General features: G+C 46.5%; 1 protein-coding gene across 1 annotated transcript in view; it reads left to right on the top strand.

The window, feature by feature from the left end:
- LOC144106693 (uncharacterized) overlaps positions 1-27,500 on the top strand; it is a 170,514-nt gene that overhangs the window by 117,850 nt on the left and 25,164 nt on the right. Inside the window, exons 7-10 of the mRNA XM_077639535.1 lie at positions 494-621; positions 8,619-8,696; positions 8,778-8,896; positions 18,416-18,465. Of these exons, the coding sequence (XP_077495661.1) occupies positions 494-621; positions 8,619-8,696; positions 8,778-8,896; positions 18,416-18,465 (375 nt within the window). The remainder of the gene's footprint in view (positions 1-493; positions 622-8,618; positions 8,697-8,777; positions 8,897-18,415; positions 18,466-27,500) is intronic.

Below are 27,500 nucleotides of genomic sequence, written 5' to 3'. Positions count from 1 at the left end.
CTTGTTCGCACGGTAATTTTGATAACGAGGCTAGCTGTTGCAATAAACGGCAGAAACTTCTGTAGAAAGAACAGTCAAACATTTTCGTAATTGCCCGTTTGCGCCAGAATGCCTTTTCTAGTCTGAAAAAGGCATTGTAGGTGACAAAATCCAGAATGACTTCCGGCGCCGGTGGTTGTTTTGGTCAGCGGTGCGTGACTGTTCGAAAAAATTTCTGGGCGGGGGGGATGATGCCCCATAGGCCTCCCCCCCTCCCCCCTGGCTACGCCCCTGCCCTGAGCAGCTTTATTGCTTAGTGTCTCCTCACCTTGTTCCTAAAGTGTAACCATATCATATTTTGCCCGTCTGTTTGAAGTGCTCAGTTCGTAGCCATCGTGCTAGCAACGATCCGTGTTATTGTGGATATTGTTGAAACGCGCTAATATTAATCATAAGTCAGATCGTACGCATGATTTCACGCATGCTTCTTTTTATTTTTCATGACTCCAAGCAGCCGGAAAGGGAGGCAGGCTCAAGCACGCCATAGTATACCCGGAGGTCTATGTCATCATCAGCTCTAATTTTGCAAAGGGAGTGCCTGATGATGCTCTATTCAGCTACATAATAATATTCCTGGCTGGGGTGAGATATCCTTTTTATACTCGAACATATGCCTCATTACACGGCGGAACCAATTTATAGAGACGTTGATTACAGAAGATGTCGCATAGACTCCGCCTCACTACAAATGTACAAAATTTCTTAGACCTATTAACACAGTCTAAACCAAGCTGCGCGCTCTTCAGAGAAGTTCGTGCAAATTTTCTTTCATGAACGCCTCATCCCAGAAAAAAAGATTTTGTATCTAAAGATATATTTCGCGATTTCACTAGGAGCGATGCATTGTTGGAAGATATTAAATGCACTGTTCATTAGATCGAAGATTGCAGTTGCCAATACGATTGTGCAACTCTTCCTTGTATCTTGAAGATAGTGGCCGCCGCATTGGCTCAGTGGGTATTGCGCTCGGCTGCTGGCCCGAAAGACGCGGGTTCGATCCCGGCCACGCCGGTCGAATTTCGATGGAGGCGAAATTTTAGAGGCCCGTGTACTGTGCAATATCAGTGCACGTTAAAGAACCCCAGATGGTAGAAATTTCCGGAGCCCTTTACTACGGCCTCCCTCATAGCCTGAGTCGCTTTAGGACGTTAAACCCCATAAACCATGAACGATTTTGAAGATCGGCATTTTGTGTCACGCAGGGTGGCCTTTCAATGTATTGCGATATGCTCAATTGCTCTCGTCTTCAGTAGAAACCACAAAATAGTGGAAGTTTCGCCCATGTAATTTCTTCAACAACCTAGTGCTAGCAACGAAAAACACTACGCTTGCGACTTTCGAGCACAATTTATCTTTCAGTTGCACGCACAAATCACCTCAGTCGTGTTTGAACGTAGGAGCGCCGGATGAAGTCGCGTCGGACGAGAGCAACATCCATGAACGTGCGCGTTGTAGTTCTTTCCGCAAGCCTCCTCGTGCATTGCGTTTACGGTACGTCAAGCATAACGAAGCTACTCATAATAAGTGCTTGTTTCTCGGAATATACGCGTGTTTTTTGAAGTAAAAGGCGGCTTGGTTTTCTTTCAATGATGCGGTGCCAGAGGGTTCTGAGGGCCGAAGACCGCTCGTGCTTTGTAATCCACACGCGCGGAAGAGGAGCTCCGGTCAGGTCTATGACTGGCTACTGCGATCTCGTTAGCTCATTTGGTGCACAGCCGTCAGACTTTGCCGTGTTACGGTAAGAGAGGCTGTATTTGATTTCGCAGCGGAAAAGCGCTCTTGTAACGCGATATCGTTGAGGAGATCGTGAGGCAGAAAAGCGGATGTCGTCGTCGCCGCTGTCGTCACAGTCTGGCTCATTAATGCGAGAGTCACTAATGCAGAGTCATTAATAGGAACAAAATCCCAGGAACACGAGCAGTGGAGGCCTTGCGGAGCTTAGGAGAACGAAAGATTTGCACTCGTCGCGGAGGCCACCAGGAGCGCTGTGAGTCAGTGTGACATCATCATTAGTTCTTGAGTAAGCGGAGTCGAAAGTTTCCATTGCGAACGGGGTCCTCTAGGAGCTCTCGGAGCAGTGAGGAGTGATGCCGTCATGTGGATTATATACAGCGGGCGCAATCGCGTTTCCCTTTTAAGGCAGAGGTTAAGCGTCTCCGAAGTTTCTCCCTATTGGACCGCCAATTTTCTACCCTTTTCCCTGTTGTTTGTGTTGCCGAGAAGCTTTATAATATTTGCTGGTTCATGCTGGAAAGTACAGTGTTACGCCGTGGCGCGTGAGTGTACTCTTATGTCACGTGCAGGTAACAGTATGTCACCTGCACGTGACACTACAGGCGACGGTACGCCAATAGCGGGATCTTTTCAAAAGAAATGGTAGTCAGGTTTCTCACCTAAATGTCTGCCTCACGCAGAGCGCACAACAAGTCATGATTAGAGATTGTGGTGGTAGTGGCACTATTAAATGAAAATGCAGCGACTGCCGACCATTGATTCATTAAAAGCAGCTCGAAGGCTCACCAGACATATTTCGTGCATCTGCCATTTGCTTTCACAGAAAGTAGTTAAGAAAATATAATCGCGTCTACCGAGTCTTATGAGCGTACAGCTGCGTTCTGTCATGAAATAAAGAGTTTATATTTTCCGCTCAGCCAACGGGCCGCTGTGACGCCGTCCGGGGCGTCACTGAAGGAAGAGCCACTCGGTGAAATCCTCGTTACTTACTTTTCCGGTAGAAGCCGTCTCCTTTGCTCGACCTGGTTATGCATACTGGCTTAGCTGACGGTATGAACTGCAGTTTAAGCCAGAAAAAGGCATGCCAATATGCCGAAAATAACATTGAATCAGAGCCTACTTCACAGAAGTGACACATATACGACTGTTGGTGGCGTCGCGAGGATTTTGGCAGCTTCTATGCTTTATAACAAGCAGGTTTGGATTTTTGGATCCTGACCCAACTGTCTAAGTCCTAAGCAGTTCAGGAATTTGTTTCTGTGCTAGTTGGTGCATTATCCAAGAAGTCTAAAGCCACTAAATAGACCCTACAGAGTGTGTTCTTCCTTCAGTGGCGTGTGTTTAGTGGATGTAGTTCTCTTGGGTTAAGCAGTTTCTTCACTGAGAGCGTACAATCACAATCAAAAGTTGAGCCATATGTAAAAAACACCACGGATGATAAGAGGTAGCGAAGAGAGATGAACGTGATGCTCCTTAATAGTCCTAAGCGAAACCTTTCGCGCTCAACAGTTCGTCAATCAGGACTTTATGCAGTTGTTTCGGGCATTGAGCGCTCTCGGGAATGTAGCATTGGTAAACTTGCGATCGGGGCAGGCCAGACCTCGAAGCAGACACTTTCATATAGTACAGTATGCTGCTGTGTGCACCAATCGGTCTCGTGTTTCACTGTAGAATGAAGTCTGAAAATGACGAATGGTTTGTTGCTCTGGCTGGCAATGCTTAGCTGTTTAAATTGGTCATGCTATGCTATATTGAGTATTCAACTCAATCTGGTTTCTTAAAGTACATACACTAGTATATTTACCGAGAAGGACAATCTGCTAGCTTTCAAAGTATTCAGCAAATATCCATGGGCATTAATTCCTGATTACGACCCGCACCCAGACTGAGTGTTTCGTAATTTGCGGTCGACACACCCCTATGCTAATATCTTCTATGAAGATTCAACTCCCCCAAGGCCAGGTTGTTAATATGTGGGAAATTCACTCTTTTGTAGAATAAGGCGTAATACACGCAGTATTCCAACCCCATGAACAGTTTGCCGGCTGCTTCAGCGGATTCTTGCGCCTCGTTTTAAAAACAAACAAGTGACGGACTATTTCCCATCGTATCCCGATTATCCACCGGGTAGTCGACGAAAGACCCGAAAATAATATTATCGCACAAAATGTACGAGAGCAAAAAATAAATAATGAGAACATTGAACGTGTATTTGGTGTTGCATGGTATTTAAGCTGTGCAGCATTTTAGCCGCAATATGCGGCTGTTAGACGCCGATAGCGTCCAAAAGGCAGAAAATCTTGCATTTTTCTTTTTGCAGCGCAAATAATTTCAACAAAGCATTTCACTGATTAGGTGATGTCCTTTTGGCTTCTCGTGTTTTTACTGCCTCATTATCTAGGGCTAGGAAATCCTCATGCAGGTTAATTAGAACAGAAACTTGGGCTTGTTGGTCGCGGCCTGAAATTGGAGCATTTCGTAGATTTATATACGCAAAGACCGAAAAACACAGACGACACATACGATTCCTAGCGGCTGAGAGCAGCCGAAGAAACAGATCAGAAGAATCTAAATAGGGTAAGGCGCTGCAGATGCGTCCAAAAGAATAAGCGAATTGGCAACCCTCTTGCGCTGCCACGATCAGCTTCGCTCTGGGAACTTTTGCGGGCTTCCGGCACGAAGGTCATGGCTTTTTCGTACGCTACGACAGCGTTAGGATTTCGGCCCTGCTGTCTTTAACGATGTTCCTATGCACATGAGTTCTGCGCTGATAGCAGCGGGGGAGCTGAATCTTAGCATCCGGCTATCTGCCAATGCAAGTCAGAAGAAAAGCACGGTCCCCACTGGCGTGACTTCGACGGCACCTATCATGGAGTTTATTCGTAATGTAGTGTCACAATCCTTCAGTTACCCCGTTAACCAAACAAATTCATTTCAGAAAAATATAAGATTACTTGTCACTTATTTTACGTACCTCGTGCTCTTAGTGACTGCACTGTATCGGTTGAGCAAGGGCTTTCTGACCATTATCTTGTGAGCATTGCTGTACCTTTTCACGCGCGCAGCGTACGCAAGCAGCAACGAGTATGTACATTCAAAGATTACACGAGCGCTGATGATGCCCTCATAATACACCACTTGGAAACGTGCCTTATAGATTTTGATGGAACGGATGCATGCGCACTTTGGACCAAATTCAAGGAAATCTGCCATTACTGTCTAGATAATTTTGTGCCTACAAAGCGCAAAAATGTCCGTAAGCAAACGCCTTGGATGACTCGGAACATTATTCACCTTAAGCGCAAAATAAAACGGCTAAAAAAAAACACGTGTAGCCTGATCTGATCTCGGAGCTTAAAGGGGCACTCGCTTGCGCGGTACGCAAATAAAAAGATTATTACTTCAAAATATCTCTCCCAAACTTCATAAAAAATGACCCGAGTAAATTCTGGGGTCTTATAAGTGACACAAAGAAACCGGTTTCTGAAGTATTAGTTGCTGAAACATTAATAAATGATCAAAGGGCTATTGCTCACCATTTCAACGAATACTTCCACAGCGTGTTCACAGTGTCACAACCATACACACTTGATGCTGCACCTGCCTATCCCTCTGAAGCGAATTTTATTACTTACGAAGGTGTGCTTTCAATGCTTCTAAACTTGAAAACTAAAACATCGTCCGGCCCTGACAATATTCCAAACATTTTTCTCCGCAAATATGCCGAATCTGTTGCCAAGTTTCTTGTTATTATGTTTCGCACCTCATTGTTGTCAGCGAAAGTGCCAAGTGAATGGAAGACAGCCCGAATTGTGCCCATTTTTAAACAAGGTGACCGACTCGTATTAAAAAACTACCGCCCTATATCATTACTTTCGTCCTGCTGCAAGTTGATGGAGCATGTTATCGCCACCCGCGTTAACGAATTTTTAGAGTGTAATTCGGTACTAAAAATTTCCAACACGGTTTCCGGAAAGGTTACTCTACCGTGACGCAGCTAGTATCCGTAGTTCATTCCTTTGCCTCAGTACTAGATATTAATGGTCAGATTGAAGCAATCTTAATAGATTTTTTCAAGGCGTTTGACATAGTCCCCCACAGCAGCCTTATATTAAAACTACATTCCATTCGCCTCCCGCATATTCTTATTTCTTGGATAAGTGATTATTTAAATAACCGAAAACAATACGTCGCTCTTGGTGGACGACAATTTTCTTCCTGTTGCGTCTGGTGTGCCCCAAGGAAGCGTCCTGGGGCCTTTACTGTTTTTACTGTACATTAACGATATTGTCAATGAAGTTGTGCCCAGTGTTCAGTTCAGACTATATGCCGATGACTGTGTGTTATTTCGCGAAATATCGAGTGCTCGCCATCAAATAGACCTAAATATTAGCCTCACTAATATAGTGAACTGGTGCAGTCGTTGGGGGATGGCTTTAAATCCGGACAAGACTGTTTCTCTCTGCATTACTCGTAAAAGGAATCCGATAAAACATGCATATATTCTTGGGTCATCCCCGTTTAAGGAAGTTACTTACGTCAAGTACTTGGGTGTGACAATCACTCATGATCTGTCATGGAACGCCCACATTGACATCTGTTCATCTGCGTTTAGAAAACTATGTTTCCTGAGGCATAAACTTCGGAATTGCCCTCCCAATGTAAAGCTGCTTAGATATCTATCTTTGATCAGGCCAAAACCCGAATACGCGCGTGTAGTCTGGGATCCACATACGGCATCCAACAAAAAGAAAATTGAAAAAACACAAAGGAAGACAGTTAGGTTTGTGTTCTCCAAATTTTCCAAATCTGATTCACCCTCCGAAATAATGCAGTATCATGGTATCCCCCGCCTTGAGTGTCGTCGTAAAGGTACCCGTTTAGATTTTCTTTCCCTCTTGCTCAAACGTAAGTTGGGACTTGAACCGCCATTATATCTTTTCCCTCAGCCCGCAAAAAACACCCGCCACTATCGCACAAGCCTATTAGCACCATATTTCGCACGCACAAATGTGTTCCAATTTTCTTTTTTCCGCGCACAATAGCGGACTGGAACTCGCTGCCCCCCACGGACCAACATTGACATATTTGACATGAGCCATGCTTTGTAACTGTATGCATGTTTTTTTCTTTTTTTTTGTAAACTGCAAGTTGCCATGTGATTTTTCTGATTCACTCATTCTGTACAGTGCCCGCCCTGCTTGGACCTAACCATGGTCTGCAGTATGTACATAAATAAAAAAAATAAAATACTATCCGCTTGACCAAGAAGGACAAAGCGTTCGTTGTTCGTCTCTTTTTCGACTCGCAGAACACTTCTATGCCCCTAGCGTTTCAATGTGAATAGTGTCTGCTTTCGAACATCTCATGCAAATGTTTTCACTGAGATGGAAAGCAAAGAACAAGAAATCAATGAGTTGTGGAGATGCAGAATCAAAGAAGGCCAGAGCTTGTGATAGCACGCCCGATTTTTTACAGGAAAATGCCTTATCTGCGCGGAAGCAACGGGCAATCCGCGATTCAAGAGAAATATTTGTAAACTGCTTGTTGGCTCGCTGAATACAGCGTGTTATACAGCCGAGATGCTGTGAGAGTGCTTCCTCTAAGCAGCGTCTAAACGCTTTGTGCCGGGGAAGTAGATGCTCGTTTCAAAACAGCCTATACCGGATCTTGGTGCACGTTCACATTACTACATATATTTGTGACAGTGGTATAGTGGTGCCTAGATTTTTATTTGAAATACCTTACAGGCCCGTACAGCATTGTGTAAGAGAGGCGTCACATTTTGAAGACTTTCTAACAGAATACGCTGAACGATACGAAAAGAACAATGTAGTACATAGCAAAATTAGATGAACACATAAAAACAACAGAGTAATAAAACCTAGCAACAGGGAAACAAGAAAAACAGATACGCAATAAACGTGAGAGCACAACAACAAAATAGTATGAAATGCCTCTAGCTCGTGTTATCACCGCGCCGCATTTTGACGCTTATTAACATAATTGATGGAATGAGGTTCTTCACTAGCTGTGACTTCTTCGTACAATCTATATTAGCAACATTCACCATTGAAGTTTTTAGAAGTTTTTAACAATGAATGTCCGTCTGCTACGGCATTGCCTATTAATGATTGCACTTAGTTCAAGTTAGCTGAATGTAGGTAACGTTTCAGCTTATATTACCCACCACAGAGAAAAATAGAATGTTACAACTCACTCGGTCGAATTACATAAAGGAAAAATTGCCCTTGACCCTGCCAACGCTCCTGAATCATTACACAAAACGTCACGCTGACCTTGTAGAAAAAAGACTAGAAGTGAAATACGTGGAAAATGTGCACTACGTGGGCAAATGGTCCCACTGTTTTCGCTTTTCTCTGTTCATTTCATGTGCACATTTTCATGCAGATGTCTTTATATTCATTATTGATTTGCTGCGTAGTTCAGCTTCGCTGCATGTGTAGGGGATGCTGCCAATATTTGAAATTGCTGCTAATCTTAAAATTTTTGTAAATATTTCAAATGTCTTTGTATGTAAGTCTAAAAGCAGCGCAGAATGTATTTTGTATGTGTTTTCTTTCTGATGCTTACTGTAGCCTTGTAGATGGCGCTTCGGGCCCTTGTCAGGCCACCGTTCTTCGTCCAGGTTTTACGTGCATCCTCTTCCATCTTTCTGATGGGAGTACACTATTATTATTATAATGGTGGAAGAATGTAAGAGTTAAACCCTAAATATAGGAAGTGTTATTAAAGCCTGAGGCAAATCTTGCCCGTTTGCTGACGCAGCGTATTTTTCTTAAGTAGTTACCGATACTTGGTCCCGGAATTTCTTTCGCTTTCAGGTGAATACCAAGCTCGCAGATTTGGCCAACCCAAAAGTTCAGCTTCGCTTGGTTGGAGTACTGAAGAGCCAAGCTTGGGTACGTTCCAAGCCACCGTTGCGTTGAGCCCACGATCCATATCTGGACAGCACACTTTTCCTCAAAAACGTTATTTTGCAGGAGCAGAGCCTTCAACGAAAGGGTTCCTACATACTTGCCGCGGCCACTCTCAACCAGTTTCTTCGGCGCGTCATAACACTTGGAGTGGGCAATCCTGACATTTATTTGGTAGTAACTGAGTAAGTACAATGTTCATTAATGCACTTCATGGTAGAAGCTTCAGCAAAACTAAGGAGCTTCCCCTTCCCTCCATCCTCCTTGGATTGCTTTCGCGTATAACATGCCGATGCCGCACATGTTTGCGGTCTTTTAAAGTAACCTTGAGTGAACGAATTACACCGCCAAACATAATATAACTATTAGCTATTTTCTCGCAGCGTAAATGAAGTTTGGAAAGGAGGAGAAAAATTAAGCAGGTCCTCTCCGCTCAAGCCAACGAATGGCTTCATGGGACTATTCCTATATCAAAGGTTAACGCAGCCGATAGTCATCGCAAGCTCGCGCGGGTGCTCACACTTACCGCGTAGAGCAAGGGGGAGTTTTTCAAATGTCGTCTCAATATATTGGTCCTTAAGCTACACCTTTGTCTTCCGCATAAATCACGGCGACACGAAGGAACATTGTTGTGCCGTGTAAAGCTCGTTGTTTTTTTACAAAGCGACACTCATTCCGCATTGGCAGGGATGACAGCTTTGTTTGCGACACCTTTGGCTCCGAGGAGACAATGAACATCTACTATGTTACTGTCCTGCTTTTACCACCAAAAGACACAGGCTGCGCTGTGTTCTGGGCCACCTCGATCCTCGCACTCTGGCGAAGGGTGAGATCCTCGGACTGTGGCCACAGCAATCGACGGCCCTCTAGGCATACAAAGCACCCCTTTTTATGCGAAGCATAATAGGGACACTACTTAGCTCAACCATAGCCCAGCCTGGCGCGGCCGCGACCACCAAGGCTAACTCCCACTCCTCCCGCTAGGGGCGCTGCAGCCGAGCACGTGGTGTGACGTCACGACAGCTGAGGGGAGACGGGGCTCAACTCGTGCGGTCGCCGCGCGGCCGCGGCCACCAAGGCTAACTCCCGCTCCTCCCGCTAGGGGCGCTGCAGCCGAGCACGTGGTCTGACGTCACGCCAGCTGTGGAGAAACGGGGCTCAACTCGCGCGGTCGCCGTGCGGCCGCGACCACCAAGGCTAACTCCCGCTCCTCCAGCAGACTGCTAAACAACGAAGAGACTAGCCTGACTTACGGGCAGGCGATACCGAATCCCTTTCACAAATCTATTATGATTCGCATCCTAGCCTTAACCTTAGCTAAACCAGGCCAATTTTTATTTATCTGAGAGCAATATGCTTGTGCTAGATTGTGATTGTGCTCCTTCTTCTTTTCCTTTTGCACCTCCTCTTCCCTCTTCCCAAGTGCAGGGTAGCCAACCGGAACACCCATCTGCTTAACGTCGCTGCCTTCCCTTTATCTCTCTATCTCTTCTACTACTGCAGAAGTGCAGTGCGGCGATATCTTAAGCGAGAGTATGCGAAGTTTTGCGAAACAATGCACTTCCCATAAATATAGCGTGAAACGAGTTACACTCGCTTAGCGCGGACAACTGTTTGACACTTCACACGACGTTTTTCATGCGAAATGCATCGTATTAGGCTGACGCCACCTGCGCTGCGGTAACATATTCTCATGTTGTGGTCGGGAATTCCGGAAGACAGAGAAAGGCTTCACGAAGAAACTTTTATTAGACTGGTTTGCGTCCATCAATAAATTAACGACTCGGCGGCGGCGATAGCGACAAGTGCGCTTGGCGATCGTCGAAGAACGGAATCACCCGAGCTTTCGGCTGCGCTCACTCTAAAGCTGACGAAGAAGTTTTGATATAATTTGCATAAACAACGTACGATTATCTCCAACGACGTAGAAATTACGCGCGGTTGCAAACTACCCAGTTAAATCCCGTCGCATCTTCGTTACAAAGTTGTGCGCTGGGTTTTAAACAAGCGCAAACAAAGATTACAAAGCTTTGCAGTATTGGGCGCCCTCTTAAAGAAAGCACCGGCCCGATGCTTTACAAGGAACTGACCGGTGGGCAAAAATAAACAGTGAGAATGCAAATGCTAGCGCCCATTAGCGCGTGTCATATGGCTTTAATTTCACGTCATGATTCATTTCTGGTTGGGCGCTGTGTCGCTGTGGTGGTGTTGCTCTATCAAAACCAACGTAGTATAGTTTACCTAGTCAGCAAAGGATCTTGTACGGACCGAAATAGTAGCGAACAATGTTGCAGACGCTCTGCGGCGGCAAATCGGCGCTTTGTTTTCGGTGCGACGTTGGCGTAGGTTGCAGTCTATGGCGTCAGTGATCTGTTATCTCCGGTGTGTAGCCGGACATGCCTTTTGGTTTCTTCGCGCTTCAGGTAGGCGGTTGTGCTCGTCGGTGACATCCGGGAGCACTGCGTCGAGCACTTTTGTGGCCTCCCTGCCATACGTATAATATCAGGAATAGGATTAGCGTGTTTTCTCGTTTACGGCGGTGTTGGCGCAGAACACGTAATGTGAGATAGTGTCCGATGTCTTGTGTTTGATTTCGACGTATACCTGGAAAGAATATTGGCGGTTGTTTTGTTCAGATTCCAGGAAAGGCCGTTGGTCCGCGGGTGGTATGCAGTTGTTTGCCGGTGACTATTGTGGCTGCAATACCAATTGGTTCGCCAATCTGGACCGTAAACGCTTTTTCCCTATCAGTGATGAGCACATCTGGGGAGCTGTGGCACAAGAGGGTCTCCTCGATATAAAAATTTTGCGACTTCCGCTTCTGCGCACTCAGAAGGGCTTTTCCTTCAGCACGGCGGGTCAAGCAGTCGGTCGCCGCGTTGATCCACTTGTTTCCCGATGTTTATGCTAGGACAGGGCCGAGGAGATCCATTCCAACCTGTTTGAAGGGCTTCGTCGGTGGCGGCATGAGGGTGAGTAGTCCTGCTGGCCTGGCCGGTGGCGTCTGAAGTCGCTAACTTTACGAGCGACATCGGCAGTTAACCGCGGCTAGTGATAATTTTCTTGAAATCGGCAGTAAGAGCGTAAAGCCCTTGGTGAGGCTGGCAGGCACAACAAAAAGGTATGCACACTTGCTATTTGGGAAGTCCTTCACGAAAGCGTCGTTCTGTAAGGAGGAGAACGATAACTGGCGCTTGAAAACTCTGCGGGTTGAGGTGGTGTTGCCTTCTAAATAGTCGACAATGCTTTGTAGCTCTGGATCCGTGAATTTGTGTCGTGCGAAACCGCTGGCCTTTAAGTGTCGCAAGAAGGCGCTGTCATCGTCAACTTTCAGCGGCGTTTTCGCGGGGGCTCGTGACAGGGAGTCTGCATTGAAGTGCTTGCGACCAGCTTATAGGTCGTGGTGATGTCTTTCTCTAGGAGACGCAGGCTCCATAGAGCGAGGAGGCGAGATGGGCACTTCAGTTTGGCGAGCCAGCATAACGAGTGAAGGTAACACACAGCTTCGAAAAGCTTGCCGCACAAGTACGGGTGAAATTTGAATGCGGCCAAAACTATCACAAGGTGCACCTTTTCTGTCAGTGAATAGTTAATCTCTGCCTTTGACAAAGAACAGCTCGCATACACAGCGACTTTCTCGCGAGCTTGCTTCTTTTTGCACGAGAAGGGCGCCTAGTTCCACGCTGCTTTCATCTGTGCGAATATTGGTTTTGGCGTCTTCGCCGAAGTGTCCAAGTACGGGCGGCGACTGTAAACAATGTTGGAGTTCTAGGAAATGTTCACATTCAGGATATTTTATCTTAATGGCAAGTTTCTATTTCGTTAGCTGTGCCAATGGCTCCGAGATGAGACAGAATGTATTTACAAACTCGGTAAAACGTTCGCAGTCAGAGAAACCTGCGCGCAGTATTCTTGTCGGTCGGCTATGACAAATGCGTGACAGCAGCCGTTTCTGCGTGTCCGAGCGCGCACCATCCTTGCTCGCGATTTGGCCTAGAAAAAGAAGCTTGTCGTAAGCGAAGTGGCACTTTTCGAGCGTCAGGATTAGCCCTGACGACTGGATTGCCTCCATTACTGTTCAAAGCCTTCTCAGGTGATCGTGAAAGTTCGGGGCGCAACGCAAACGGTCACATTATCTAAATATATGACACAAAGCTGTAACTTGGGGCCTGCCTGCACTTTGTCTATTACATGCTAGAACGATGCTGGGGCAGAAGGAAGTCCAAATAGCATTACCTTGAACTCGTAGAGACCGTCCGGTGTGATGAATGCGTTCTTATCACGGTCTCTTTCATCCACTCTGATTTGCCAATAACCACTGTTTAGACCCATGGACGAGAAGTATTTGACCTCGCTAAGCTGCTCTAGGGTGTCAGCGATCTGGGGTAGGGGGCAGACATCTTTCTTGGTTGCGCTATTCAATCGGCGGTAATTGACGCGGAATCAAAGACTTCCATTTTTAGTTTTTGACGAGGACGACCAGCGCTAACCATCGGCTCTTCGATATCTTAATGACGTTGTCGTGCTGCATTTCCTCCACTTGGTTCCGGATGGCTTGGCGTTCTTCCGTCAACACGTTATAGAATAGACGCTTTAGCCGAGAAAGCGGATGTTTTCATTGGTAATAATTCGATAGTTGATAATAGAGGTTCGCCGCACCATAAACGAGGAAGAAAAGCACTCGCTGTAACTTCAGAGTAGGTTTTTCAGAAGTCATCGCGTGCGCTGAGCAGGCCTAGGATAATTTCGAAGGTTGGCTCCGCTGTTTCCGCCGTGGGATCCGTCTCTTGCGGTTCCAGTTCCTCGTTCTAGCACTAGCCGGACATTGCTTGCAACGACATCATCGGCGTTGTTGGCTGCTTCGGCGGCCACTGTGACCAGAATGCTTGAAAAGGGCGGCACGCTCACTTCTTCACTGAACACACATAGCTCAGTGTGATTCTTCTGTGTCGTCGACTTTGGGGGTCAAGATTGTGATGAATTTGGACTGAAGGTCAATGACCACTTGGGGTAAAGTCATGAAATCTACGCCAGAATCACTACACGAACGCTATTGCAGACTACGAAAGCAGTAGGCTACGTGTGTCCATGAACAGTACCATTGCGGTGCGCAATCCTGACAAGGTGATGAGGTGGCCTCAAGCAGTACGTATCTGTGGGCCATCTCAAGTGGTCGTCATTCTCTTCAGCTAAGCCGCGAAAGGTTTACTGATGACTGAGTAGTCGCCGCCACCTCGACCAATGCAATGACGCTGCGGCTGTCGACAGTCTCTCCTCGGTCAGCGCTTCATGGCTGGGTGTTGCACGTTATTCTTGGCATAAAATCCCGGCTTTGTCGGGTGTTCGTACGGCGGCTGGGGTTTGTCGCTGTCGCTCTGGTGTGTGGTGTTGTAATTTCGGTGAATAGTATGGACGGTAGGATGATAGGTATGTACCGGTTGTGACAAATTCTGCAATCTCCCATGATCGTTGGCCGACGTCTGGTTGTGAATAATCAGTCAAGAAGCCCCGAAGGCCCATTCGGTGGTCGGATGTGGTCGGGTTCACGATCGTGGAAGCAGAGCGGGTGGCGTTGATGGGGTGGTCCTGCAGAGGTCTGCTTTCCTAGGAGCAGCTCGCTATAGCATGGTTGGACGGGCGGGCGGTTGCGGTCGCTTGGGTTGCACCTAAGGCTCCTGGTGCGGCGTGACGGAGCCTCTTTGCGAACAGCTGAGGCTTAAGTAAGGGCAGTTATTTCTGGTGTAATCGCTGTCTTTTTCTGAACGCCTAGCGCTTGCGGCACCACTTCGCGAACGACGTCCGCCATCACCGGGGCGTGAGGTAGTAGGTAGCCCTCAAAACAACTCTTTACGGACGACCGCGCGAATAACCTCCTCCAAGCTGTCTTTCCTCGTTGTCGTAGGGCTCGGGTGGCTTACAAAGGATACCTGTAGCTGCCGGTCGTACCGGAGAACTTGGGCGCCTAGAGTTTTCTCGATGTCAGGGTCGGTGTGGCAGAACAGGCGTTTCATTTCTGCGACATAGATGAAAACAGCTTCGCTGGATAGTTGTATCCAGGACTGGAGAAGGAGCTCAGCTCATTATGTATTAACGGTGCTTGTGAGCGTCTTGACTAGTTCCTTTTTGAAGTTGGCTCAGGTCGGCGGAAGAGCTCCATGCCTCTCGTGCCAGGAACGGGCTGGGCCTTCGAAGGCAAAAAGGATATTTCTTAGTCTCGTAGCGTCATCCCAAGAGTTAAGAACTGACAAACAATCATACAGGTCAATTCATTCCTACGCGTCTTCGTGGTGTAGGCCTTGGCATGTAGGCGGCTCCCTTGGTTTTTGGAAGACGACCGGCGAGAGCTCTGAGATGTGCTCCACCTTCAGAAGCACCGTGGAAGGGCCTCCACTAGGTTTGGCGTGGTGGTGACAGCAGTCGGGAATACAACGAAAACCTTCCGAAAACTACTCTTTATTGAGCTGGCTTGCGCTCATAACGGAACTAACTCGCGGGCGGCGATAGCAGTAAGCGCGCTCGTAATCGGCGAACAGAACCACTTCTGCTGTCACCTGCACACAATTTGAAGCTGGCGAAGCAGTTTTGACATGAGGAGCGTAATTCACTTACGATTATCGCGAACAACACAGAAACATTTGCACACGGCTAGAAGAATTTCAGATATATAGCGTCGCACTTTACGTCATAAAGTCGCCTGACGGCGGCTTTGAGCATGAACAAGCATCCCATAGTTGGTGGCAATATGTTCTCTCATACGCTGGGCTTCAAGCTATTTCTCTTGCTAAAGTGAAATGACTGACTGGTTGTTTGGTCAGTCGTTCGGTTGGTTGATTGCATAAAGTAATTTATTTTGAAAATAAAAACATTGAATGACCAGAACAATTCTTGTTTGGTTGGGTGGGCCCTGATTCCAGGAGCCCAGTGGCTTTTACCGCATGGTCTTATCCGGATCACCAGAAAAAAACAGGAAGTCCGGGTCTGAGCTGGACGGCGCTGCCTTCCATGAAAAGATTTAATTTTCAACAGCTATAAACAACTGTACCGCACAGAGGAAGCAACAAACACGGCATTGAATTTACAACTGCCTCTCTGGTCCTGTTGCCTAGCGCTGTTGAAAATCAACCCTTCTCATGGGGCCCCAACTCGCCCTGGCTTCCGTCCTTCTGCTGTCTTCCGGTCCTGAGTTGTCGGGCCATAGGTCTTCGCAATATCTTGATTTTTCTTGCATGCCCATATCATGTGAAATATATTAGCTACTTCTCCGCAGAAGGCGTAATGAGGATCGTATGAATTTGAGAACACATAGCTTAATTTGACCGCTGGATACAGGTTTAGGTATTATAATTTCCTAAGGATAATAAGGATAACCCTTGCTCACTGTTTAGATTTTCGTCATGTTTGGAATATGCTTTTATTTTATAATCTGTAATTTCCCAGTACTTTCCTATAATTATTGATGGTCCTAATTATTTAGGCTCCTCCGAGCGTTGGGGACCCGGGTAGGGGCGCACTGGCGGCGGCGGCACCGTCTTCGTTACCATCATTGCAACTGCGTGCTTGGGTCGATATCATTAAGGACTCGGTCTGTGACATGTATACCTTGGAGTATTATACTTGCATGTTTACCAGTCCTCCCTCTGGTTTTGATTTTATAGGTTAAGAAACGTCAAAGCATGAGGGCGTCTAACTATACAGACAGAATAGAACTAGCAGAGCTATCGTAGCCAGGATGGATTCCGCATCTTTCGGGCCAATAGCCGAGCGCCACAAACACGCAGCCACCACAACGGTTTAGTCCTCCCTCTGGTATAGTTCCAACATGCAGTCTGGGAATCTATAATTACATATGAAAGCTTCCGGGAAACCGTCGCCTTAGCAAACATCGCTTCCTCCTCATGGGTGATTCTCTAGCATCGAATAGATGCCCAGTGAGCTTACTTCCCTTCCCCAATTCTGCATGCTATGGTTGTCCCGTTGACCGGTGCAGCCACGTTCACGAATACTGCCTCGTCCATTTCACCCCAGGTTCTCCTGATGGCCTTCGCCATAGCCTTTATCCTTTCATTATGGAATTACAGATGCATGTTCCTCGGAATGGGCCACGTCTCGTTCTTGCTTCTATGTTGTTTTGCCAACTATTCCCTATCCTAAGTGGACCAAATACTCTGGAACCCTAGTCTGTCAAGTACGTCCCTTTTCGTACTGCTTCCTGACAGCCTCATTGTCTGTGAAAATGAATACTCTTCAATAATTTCTTCTACCGTATTGTGAAGGCACTTGTTTAGAAGTATTTCTGTTCCCAAGCTTCCTTATATGCTTCGCGTATTATAATTTCAACTTGTTCTCACTTTTCTCACATTTCAGATTTCGTGTTCTGTAAGCGATCCTGATCACGGTAAAACCCTGTTTTTTGCTTGATGAAGTCTTTTTCTTCAACACCAAATTTGTGGTTTGAGACTACGTCTTCCCGCAACTTGCTTCGCTGAGGCTCGAAATCTCCTAAATTTACCCTCGTCGCTGCCCTTGCTCTTTATCAGACCAAATATTTCTACATTTGGTATCTTTTGAATTTGCGCTCCCTCCAGAAATATCGTAATGTCCAGTCTCCTCCAAATTATTAGTAATTCTGATTTGTTGGGGCCGCATTAGAGTTCACAGCCACCGGCGTATTCTTGCAAGGTATCTAATGCAAGTTGTAGTGTCCCCTGTACGTTCTCATTTGATCCTGCGGGGGTCCAAATCCGGATGTCGTCAGCATACAGAGCGTTCTTGACACCCACTATGCTTTCCAGCCTATTCAGCAGCCATATTATGACTATTTTGAAGGGAAAAGGAGAGAGCACTGTGTCCTGTTGTGTGCCCCTAGTTCCCGGTGTTCTGTACCCCGACTTGATTTCTTCGACATTTTGTCTAACTGTTGTTTCAGAAAAACTTTTTTACATGTTTATACGACATAATCCCGCAACTGGTTTCCTATAAATTTCTAGCAACGATATTATGCCTGATGATATCAAACGCACCTTTTAGGTCCAATGTTAGGATGCCTCTAGTGTGATGGCCCTAGGTTTGTCCGTAATTTCTTTTTTGAGCTGTAAACGGATGCCTTGAGTAAAAAGGTTTGATCTCTACCTGAACGTCACGTTTCGGAACAGACACCCTTTATCGAAATGTCTAAATTCTTAGATGTATAACTTTTGACATCAACTTGCCCGTACATTAGGTTTTCAAAAATGTCCTCAAATTTTTAATACCAATAACTTTACTAGGTTTCAGAATAAACAGAACTTCCGCCGTCTTGCACTCGCCTATCATTGGGACAGTTTGGTTCGGAGAAGTGCGCTCGTTTATCCGTCCAGTGACTCTTACAAAGCTAGCGACATCTTTCGGCCATTTCAAAAAGAAGCATAACAAGAAATTATAGCAGCATCAGGGCGTTTTGCCATTGAGTTCAATGGCCGCTGGTTCAATGGGCATTGAAATTGCCCCTGTGACCATGGGCATTACGTTTCCTTTCATCTCTATACCTTTCACCCATAGTTTTCTTCTTCTCATCGGCTTGATTCCTCACAATATTCATCCTGCATCGCAGCGCCGCCACTGTTCGTAGCTTTCCTCCCGCAAACGTGGCTGTGTCAGATATAACCCTATAGCAATGCTGAATATGGGAGCCTGCTGAGGAAAAGCGCCAAATTTTTTCATTTCAGAGAGGACATGATAGACTTTATGAATGGACGGTATGACTCCCGGATAACAGGTAGGTGTATACAAATACTCATGTACCCTGTGCGTGTTGCGGTCTCACTTCACAGCTGTGTCGAACAAAAAGAATAGAAAATCTGGCTGACCAAAAACTGCGAAACTTCTTTTGCAAATAGTTGTAACTGAGGAAGTATAATTCATACTGAAAATTCTAGAAAGTGTACTTCTCATTGTAGGCTTATACTTCTAAAAACGTGCCTTTCCGCATTGCAATTTCAGCTCTGTGCTATGAGCTATTTCAGCAGAAAAGATACAACCCTGTAAAAAATAAAATTGTAAATCAATTATAAATATTTATATGGCAAAATTTAGCCTTTTTTAAATAGTGCTCCTGTGAATTATTTGTGCCAAGTTTCACTGCCGTATCTTTGTTTGTAACATTGTTACGGAACGTGCTACTTTTGCTACTCTCAAAGTCTCACCCCACCTTAATAGCCGCCTAACATTGAGCGCCTGCGATAGTTAATATTTGTACTGGTAAAACAAACATGAATTACTTAGTTAAACAGAGAATGCCTTTTTGTCTCTCAAATTTGCAGCGCAAATTACCATAACAAACACGAATATATGCTTTTTTATTTGGATTTTATGGAAAGATTGAGAAAATAAGACTGTCATATAAAGTCGGCGGGATGAAAACCGGTGTAAACACACCAACCGCTCAGAACAGTTGACAGCAGCTCACAGACATACCCGGTGAAAACCTTTCCCGACTGCAGTGACCGAATACGGACGAATAAGAAAAAGGAAAAAAAAATTATCTTGTAGGGATACAGTAAACACGAGCAAATATAAAGTTGATCCTGGTCAGTTGAGTGCGCCGTGATCTGTGGTTGCCGCTTTTGCACTTAAAAAGTTGTAAAACTAACGGCGAAATTTCAAGCAAGGCTTAGTGCTTACTCTCTCGGCGTTACTTCGAAAGCATGGAACGCTTCTGTCGCGCCGTAATAGGGAGTCGACGCACACGTGACCTTTTCGTGCTGTGAGAGAACATTCTGGAGGCGGATGCCACGGAAACGAGTGAGAAACGCCGGGAGATTAACCAGAAGGTGTTCCGGTTGGCTTCCTCGTATATCGTTAAGATGACAAAAAGGTTATTACCTGCAGGGCCTTTTCGTTTTTTCGTTCTGTGTCGGGGAAAACATTGTAAAGGCAACGCGACCTGATTGCGCGTCCAAAGAAAGCGTGTCATGGCACGTAAAAGCGCATAGAGAAGATCCGAATCGCGCTGACTGACGTATTGCATGCTGCTTCTTCTGCGCCCAGCCTTCACGTGCGGCAAAATAGCGCACTCGCCTTCGTCGTGTCTACCGATTGCAGAGCGTCGTTCACGGTCATCAGCTTTTAATTCGCGCAGGCACAAATCTGTTTCCGGCGTGATGCGCAAGACACACACCATTACTCAGACGTCATCTTTGTTGCTCCTAGGAATCGGCGTTCTCATCAAAGCATCGCTGGTCGCTGTTCTGTTGACGTGGCTGAGCTACCCAGGCTGCGGGGCAGTGGCTAAGTACCTGGCAGTGTTGCTCTAGCTTTCTAAATTTCTCCTTTTTGTCTGCGCCTGTTTGCTCCTGTTCTCGGGTGATTGGGTGCGGGACGAGAGCTTAATGTTTACTTCTCCTGGCCAGGGGCTTTCCCCTTGGTCGGCACCTCTTCCTAAAGACCAGCTCCCAAATGACCTCTTTTTCCGCAGCGGTGTTTCAAGCATTCCAGTCGCATTAGTGCCTTAAGATGGAGGCGCTATCCGACTGAACAACCCGGAGGCCGTGCAGGCGGCTCTTAGGTCCACATCGCAGCATTTCATGCACATTACAGACGTCCGGCAGTTCGGCAGGGGTGGTATTTTGTGCAGGTCGCCGGATAAAGCCTGTATTGAAGACCTGCTGAAGTGTACGTCATTCGCCAACCACCCGGTGAGCGCATTCATTCCGCCTCATCTAGCATGTTCCAAGGGCTTGGTCCGAGGGGTCGACTCTCGATTGAGCCCTGCGGAAACGCTTGAGAACCTCTCGCCTGCGGGAGTGATTGCTGTCCATCGATGCTGCAGGATGGTTGACGGAGAAAAAATTCCTACGGAGTCCGTCATTGCCACATTTGCAGGAATATTTTGCCCGTCAGAGATTAAGGTGTAGCCATTGGTTTTTCGAGTAGATGCCTTTAACTCTCGGCCCCTTCAGTGTCAAAACTGCTGGCGATTTGGCCACAGCGGCAAAGCCTGCAAATCGGCCTTACGCTGTTGTGGCTGTGGGGAACGTCATTGCAGAGAGGAATGTCCTGAACAGCAAGAGAAATGTTGTTTGTGTAGCGGTTCTCACCCTGCTGATTCGCCTGTACTGTCCCTGCAACGAGCACAAGAAGTTCAGGTGCTCGAGCTTATAGACAAGCGCAGGTGCACGCGGAGAGAGGCTTTTGCCGCAGTCAAGGAGAGAGCCTCAGCCTACTCTAGTGTGGCCGCCAAATGTCCACCCATAATGGATTCTAGTTGGTCCCAGGCTATTACAAGCGGCAGTTGAGAAAGCTGTGGCAAATGCAATGGATCGCATTATGGAAACCGTGTCCACGTGCATTTCGCAGGTCATAGCTGCTCAGATGACCAATCTTCTGCAGGCGTCCACCGCTCCGCTCTTGTCTTCTTTGGCTTCGGAAGCTACCCCTCCTTCTGTAGTAATCGATTCCGCTCCACAGGCCCAAAAACAATGTGAGCAACAAAAGACCTCTCAGGCCTCTCCTTCGCATAGCGTTATGGACGCATCCTCTATGGATTGTATGGATATGGAGACTGACCCTCCGCGCCCAGAAACGAAGTGGGTCTCCTCTGAATATTGCAGGTCATCTTGCCCCCAGTCAAAGACAAAGAAAAGTAATTGCAAGTCAAAACGCTAAGGACAAGGATTCTAGAAAAGGCAGTCGCGGCTGCGGCACTTCCGCCAAGATAGGGTTCTTAAGTGTACTCCAGTGGAATTGTCGATCTATATTCTTCGCTTCAACAGATTTAAATTGCCTATGCAATCAGCTTCTACCAGATTTAGTTGCTTTACAGGAAACATGGCTAACTTCAAATTTCCATTATCATCTCAAGGATTACCATCCGTTCCGGCTTGACCGGTCATCACGAGGGGGAGGGTTGTTAGTGCTCATATCTACAAAGTTTTGCATAGGGCATGCATTTCTTTTCAATATGCGGACAATGAATGTGAAATCCTTGCGGTTGACCTCAGTGTCCCAGGTCAACAGCCCTTTACGGTAGCTAATGCATATTTCCCGTCTGGTGTGCGTGACACTCGGCCCCTTGACTCACTCATGTCTAGTAGCCGATCTCAGTTCTATTACTTGGCGACTTCAATTCGCGCCATGTGGCTTGGGGGTTTTAAAACAGACAGCTTTGGTTCTAGACTATTTTATAGGGCTTCTGGCAACAACTTGATTTGCAACAATTCCGGATTGCCTACGTTTGTTCGCAGTCAATGCCGCTCTGCCTTGGATTTAACTTTTCCTCCCCAGGAGTCTCTGTTATGTCTTGGGCGCCTGTTGACTGCGCAACAAACAGTGATCATCTACCGATTACTTTCAAGTTTGCGTGTAAATTAACTCTTCCTGAGCGACATCAGCGCACGTTCATAAATTACAATTGCTTTAAAGACACGCTAAAATCAGCCCTCCAAATCACTTCAGACACTCGCGCTCAGAGAAGTGCCGAAAGCAAGGCTGCACATCTATGTTCAGTACTGGACCATGCAAGGCAAAAGTCTGAATTTTTGCTTAAGAGAACAAAGGGTGCAATCGCGAACAATTGGTGGAATGCTGAGTGCACGCGTGCATATAGACGACGGAGAGCAGCTTGGAAGAAACTTCTCATCAATCAATGCCCAAAAAATTGGCTGGATTATAAGTATGTTGCAGCAACATTTAAGCGCACTGTCGCCCGTGCAAAGGAGGAGTATAATACAAATCATTATGATTTCCTTTCCCAATCAGGAAGTAAACGAGCCTTGTTTAATTTTATGAGGCGCAACAAGGTGATTCCTCCGGCTGCCAACACTGAATCTCTTGTTCAGTCCCCTGCTGACATCGCAAAGGCCTTCGAGGATATTGCGTGTGGCCTAGAGCTTCGCTTTACATCTGCTTTACCTTCTCCTACTATATTCACATGCACCTCAAGTTATTTCACTGAGGTCTCTATGCCTGAGCTGTCGCAAATTGTTCTGCGCTTATCCCCAGCGGCTCCTGGCTCCGATAAGGTCACTTCATCTGTGATCAAAATATTGTTCAATGAATCTCCTGCAGACCTGTTGGCTCTAATTAACCATTCTAATAAAGGTCCTTGGATACCGCATGAGTGGCGTCTTGCTGAAATAGTTCCATTGCTTAAAAAGCAAGGGGATGGCTTAACTTTAGACAATATACGCCCTATTTCGTTAACATCGAACCTTGTGAAATTGGTGGAAAGGGTCCTTCTCAGCCGTGTCATGTCATTCATTTCAGAAAATGCTGTATTGAATCCATGCCAAATTGGTTTCAGGCCGGGTTGTTCAATTTGGTGTGCTCATACTGACCTTGAGAGTCGTATTAAATTAGCTCGCAATAGAAAAAGTTTGCTGCGCTTGTCACCTTGGATGTCAGTAAAGCATACGACAGCGTGGAGCACTCGACTCTATTACTAAGATTACAGGAACTCAACTTCCCAAGCTATTTTGTAGCCTGCATTTCTGTTTTTTTGGAAAATAGAGAATTTTACTGCTGCCAAAATGGTGTTTCCTCAAGGAGATTTCCACAGACAAGAGGCGTTCCGCAAGGATCAGTTCTCTCACCTGTTCTTTTTAACATTTTTCTAAGCTCAATTCCATGCATTCAAAATGTGAAAACTTATGTGTACGCCGACGATATTGCATTTTTTGCATCCGCAGGTGACATTCACACTCTTTATCAAACCCTGCAAAATTACCTCAATGTTCTTGACAACTGGCTAGGAAGAATTCATCTGTCCCTTAATGTGAAGAAATGCGCATTGTTAGTATTTCCAGTTTCTGTTCCAGTAAATATCTGCCTGGTCTATAGAAATAACATAATACCTCAAGTTCAGACGGTGAAGTATCTCGGTGTAATATACGACTCTACTCTCGCCTGGCGGCCACACATTGAGCAAGTTTCTGCAAAAGGAGTTCGGGCCATTGGCATCCTGCGCAGGCTTTGTAGTGCTAGGTCAGGCATGAGAAGGCATACGCTTCTGATGATTTATAAAATGTACGTCCGCCCAATTTTGGAGCTCGGGTGTGTTTTATTCTCAGGAGCTCCTGCCTATAAACTTCGCCCTCTTGTGCTTTTGGAGCGTGAGGCGTTGCGCCTTTGTCTGGGGCTTCCAAAATATGTCGCCAATGCTGTTCTGCACCTTGAGGCACGAATGCCTTTGTTATCAGCTAGGTTTTGCCTTTTAACAGTTCAAACATTTTTAAAATTGTGCGACTCACCTCTTCACGCTTCCAGTATAATATTTCTTAGTCAACCTTCCGCCTTTTTTAGTGCTGCCTGGTCTCGATTTCATACCCCGCAGATATGTTACGTGCAGTCCCTCCTTGATTGCATAAATATTCATTTCACAGATGTCCGCCAAATATATAACAACTCCTCATCTGTCCAGATTGAATTCGATGACATATTCCCATCGAATGCAAAGCTGCAGCCCTTCCCGCTTCTTCAGGGTCTATTGAAGGACCACCTAAGGTCCTTTCCCTCTCATGTTCTTATTGCTACCGATGCCTCGCAGGATCGCGAAAAGGCAGGTGTGGGAATTTTTTCGCCTTCACTGGATTGGTCTTTTTCTCTCCGTCTTCCTGACTTCACTCCAATTTTTCTGGCTGAATTATTAGCAGTAATCTTAGCCTTACGAAAATTAGAATCTACCGTTTCCCAGGTCGTGGTTATGACGGACTCTGTCCATTTGCTCTTCGTTGTCCTCACCCACTGACTCTCGGCCATTACGCCTCTTTAAGTTCCTGATTCCGCTCCATCTAAATTGGGTAAGGTTGCTTTGGGTACCAGGTCACATGGGCTTTCACTTAAATGAGGTTGCAGATTCCTTAGCAAGAGCCTCTCTCAGCGGCCCAATTGTTGCTGTCCTGCCATCGTGTGCATATACAGCTGTGGTGAGGTTTCGCAGGCTACACAATATTTCAGGAATTTGCTGCCTCGGCTCTTACATCATCTCCCGAATATCAGCATCTTCTGCATCCTTGGAGTAGCAAAGACTGGCGTTCACGCAGACTAGAGGTCTCTTTCACGCGCTTGCGTTGCCGGGTTTCCCTTTCTAAATTTCTACCTTCACAGATCTGGCCTGGCAGCTTCCCCACTGTGCCCTTTTTGTGCCGAACCTGAGACAATAGATCACTTCCTGCTGTTCTGCCGCCGCTTTTCTCATTTGAGGAAGCGTCTTTTGCAAATTCCATTTCATCAACTGGGCTTGCCTGCGTCTTCCGCGGTTGTTCTTTCCATTGGCGCTTCTTTGCTTGGACGAAGCGACAGGAGTGTGCGCTCTGCTGTGCAAAATTTTCTTCAAGAAACGCAGCGACTCCCATTCTAATTTCTTTTTCCCGCCCTCAGTCAGTACGACATTGCAACATTACAGGCATTGTCTACTATTATGCACATTAAGCAATTGTCCCGTCTTTGATCTCCAAGTTAACTGGACCCCTTTCCTTCCCTCTTCCAATCTCTCAGACTGCATACTATTACCACTCCTTTTCCCGTCAAAACTTTCCTGTATCCAGTAATTAACCGCCTGTTTCTTGGCCACTCCCCCGTAGTGGGTATGTGCCAGCAACGTCTGAGACCTTCCTTCCTTCCTTCTTCATCAAACAGCCTGTCGGTCGCTGTATCTTTGCCCATCGTTCTCTTTTTTCCCTCACTGATGTGCCTGTGTCTCAGAGAAGCCTACAATCTGTTGAACTCAGCTACAGATTCCATGCTCTTTGTTTTGTTTACACGCTTGCATGCTTATTTATATCTTCGACACAGATCACTATACATGCTCGATCGTTTTCACTAGAGAAAGAAAGCACCGATATTGGTGCCGTTTTTTGAATCATTGTTTATAAACGAGAGCATTACACATCTATATTTGATAGTGTGTAGATTCTTTTGCTGCTAGAGGCTTAGGGGTTATAACAGTATTTTGATTTTAATGGCTCATTTGCACTTCAGGTCCTTCATTTGGTTAAGTAATACAATTGGGCTTATTGCCGCAGCTATTTGTCCTTCATTTGGCTTCAGGTGAATGCTTTTGTTTGTTTCTTGTCAGGTTTTTTTCAGAAAAATATTCCAAAATACTGTCTCGGGTGACTAGACCATAGGCCTCACTTTATCTGAAGCAGCCACGCCAACCGTAAAGGAAGCAGCGCGTCTACACAGCTATTCGACCAGAATCCCGACCAATTCTGAAAGATACTCAAGAACAAAAAAAAGCCCGCTACCTTGAAAATTTTCACTTCCTACGGAATTTAGAGCAAGAGAGCGCCACTGAGTTACAAATGCATGAAATGTTGCAGCTCAGAAGTGGAGGAAGTAGAAGTGCCTGCTCCTCAGGCGCCAAGTTCGGATTAATCTGACGGACGGAAGGGCAGGGCATGGAGGGGCCTGGTATTGAGGGCTTCTCTCCAGGACGCACAGTGTAGGCAACTCAGCGAAGTCATGCAGAAAGGCGACAGCCGTGCCCTTGGCGAGGTGCTGCAACTCGTTGGCATAATTTGTAAGGAGCACAACTAGCACAACCGTCTTGAAGTTGAACGAGCCCGCTAGCGACGACTACTCCCTTCTCGAGCAGCAGGGTAGGTGGCTATCAGCGATACCCTCGTAGTCGTGGAATGAATTATTCCTCACGAGAACTAGCACACTAGACCAGGGTGGCACCATTACGTCGTCGTCAGCACGTCGCAGAGCATTGAAGCGTGAATCGCCTGTGTAAGTGTGCGCCACAGCCCGTTTCGTCGAGAACGTGACCCGTGCTTCGTGCAGGTCATTGACAGCGCCGTTCTTCTGCAGAAAAGCTGAGACCGAGGATCAAGTCTCTCTAGCACTCACGGAGGACTACCATTCGCCGACGTACACAAAACCACGAATATCGACACGAGCTGAGAACCTGACGGCAATACTCAGGTCACCCTCAGCTCCCCAGCAGTGCGAATTGCTGGGGCCCCAGGTTGCGGCAGAAGGCCTCCAGGATGTAAACGAAAATTCATGGTTCTCGAACCACGTCTGAGACGACTCTTCAAGCGCGAGAAAAACATTGTGGAGCTTACGGTCGTCGCTACAGCCGTTGTAACGGGCACACACTCGAAAATCTCGAGCCAATCCTCATGTGTCCTCGAGCACGTCGCTATGAAACGACGGAGGTGCTTGCGGCTGATGACAGAGGATTTGCGCCGGGAGCCTGTTTCTCAGTTTGCCATGGCAGCTGGTTCCTCCAAAGACCGAGGTTGCGTCGCCCTTGTTGCAGCCGGAATGGGTTCGAATTGTAGGGGACGCTCCACGGAGGCGGTGGCTGCGGCGCTGGTGGTCCGTGCTGGTCGGTAGCCCACGCGTGTCTGGAAGCGTTCCGACTCGTCCACCAGATTTTGCACGAATATTACGCGCCACACAAATTGAGGACAGAACTGCTCCAGGCTGCCGAGCGGCCGAAAGCTAGCTGGCGAAGCACTTCTGCTTCCTCCCCCTCTGAGCTGTATCAATATACCTTATGCTCATAAACTAAATACATGCAATCACAATTATATGAATCATAAAGAAAGCGAAGAGGGCGATGAGTAGCAAAAAATTGCAGTGCTGCTAAAATTTCCGCCGAACTCATTTGGCAACATTTTTCCTGATTCCCTTTCAGCATTTCACTAGGGAAGGGGTATTGTGTGTTGAGTCCATATTACTAGGGCACACATTTCTAGTAAAAAAAAACTCGCGATAATATTGATTTTTATTCTAGGTTTTTTGTGCACAAGAACCTCTTTAAGATTTTTTTTGTAACACAGATATACCACGGGTTAGAAT

The sequence above is a fragment of the Amblyomma americanum genome, chromosome 1 (genome assembly GCF_052857255.1).
Source record: "Amblyomma americanum isolate KBUSLIRL-KWMA chromosome 1, ASM5285725v1, whole genome shotgun sequence".
NCBI lineage: Eukaryota > Metazoa > Arthropoda > Arachnida > Ixodida > Ixodidae > Amblyomma > Amblyomma americanum.
Note: the sequence above shows the minus strand (reverse complement) of the source record. Positions and strands in the feature narration are given on the sequence as shown.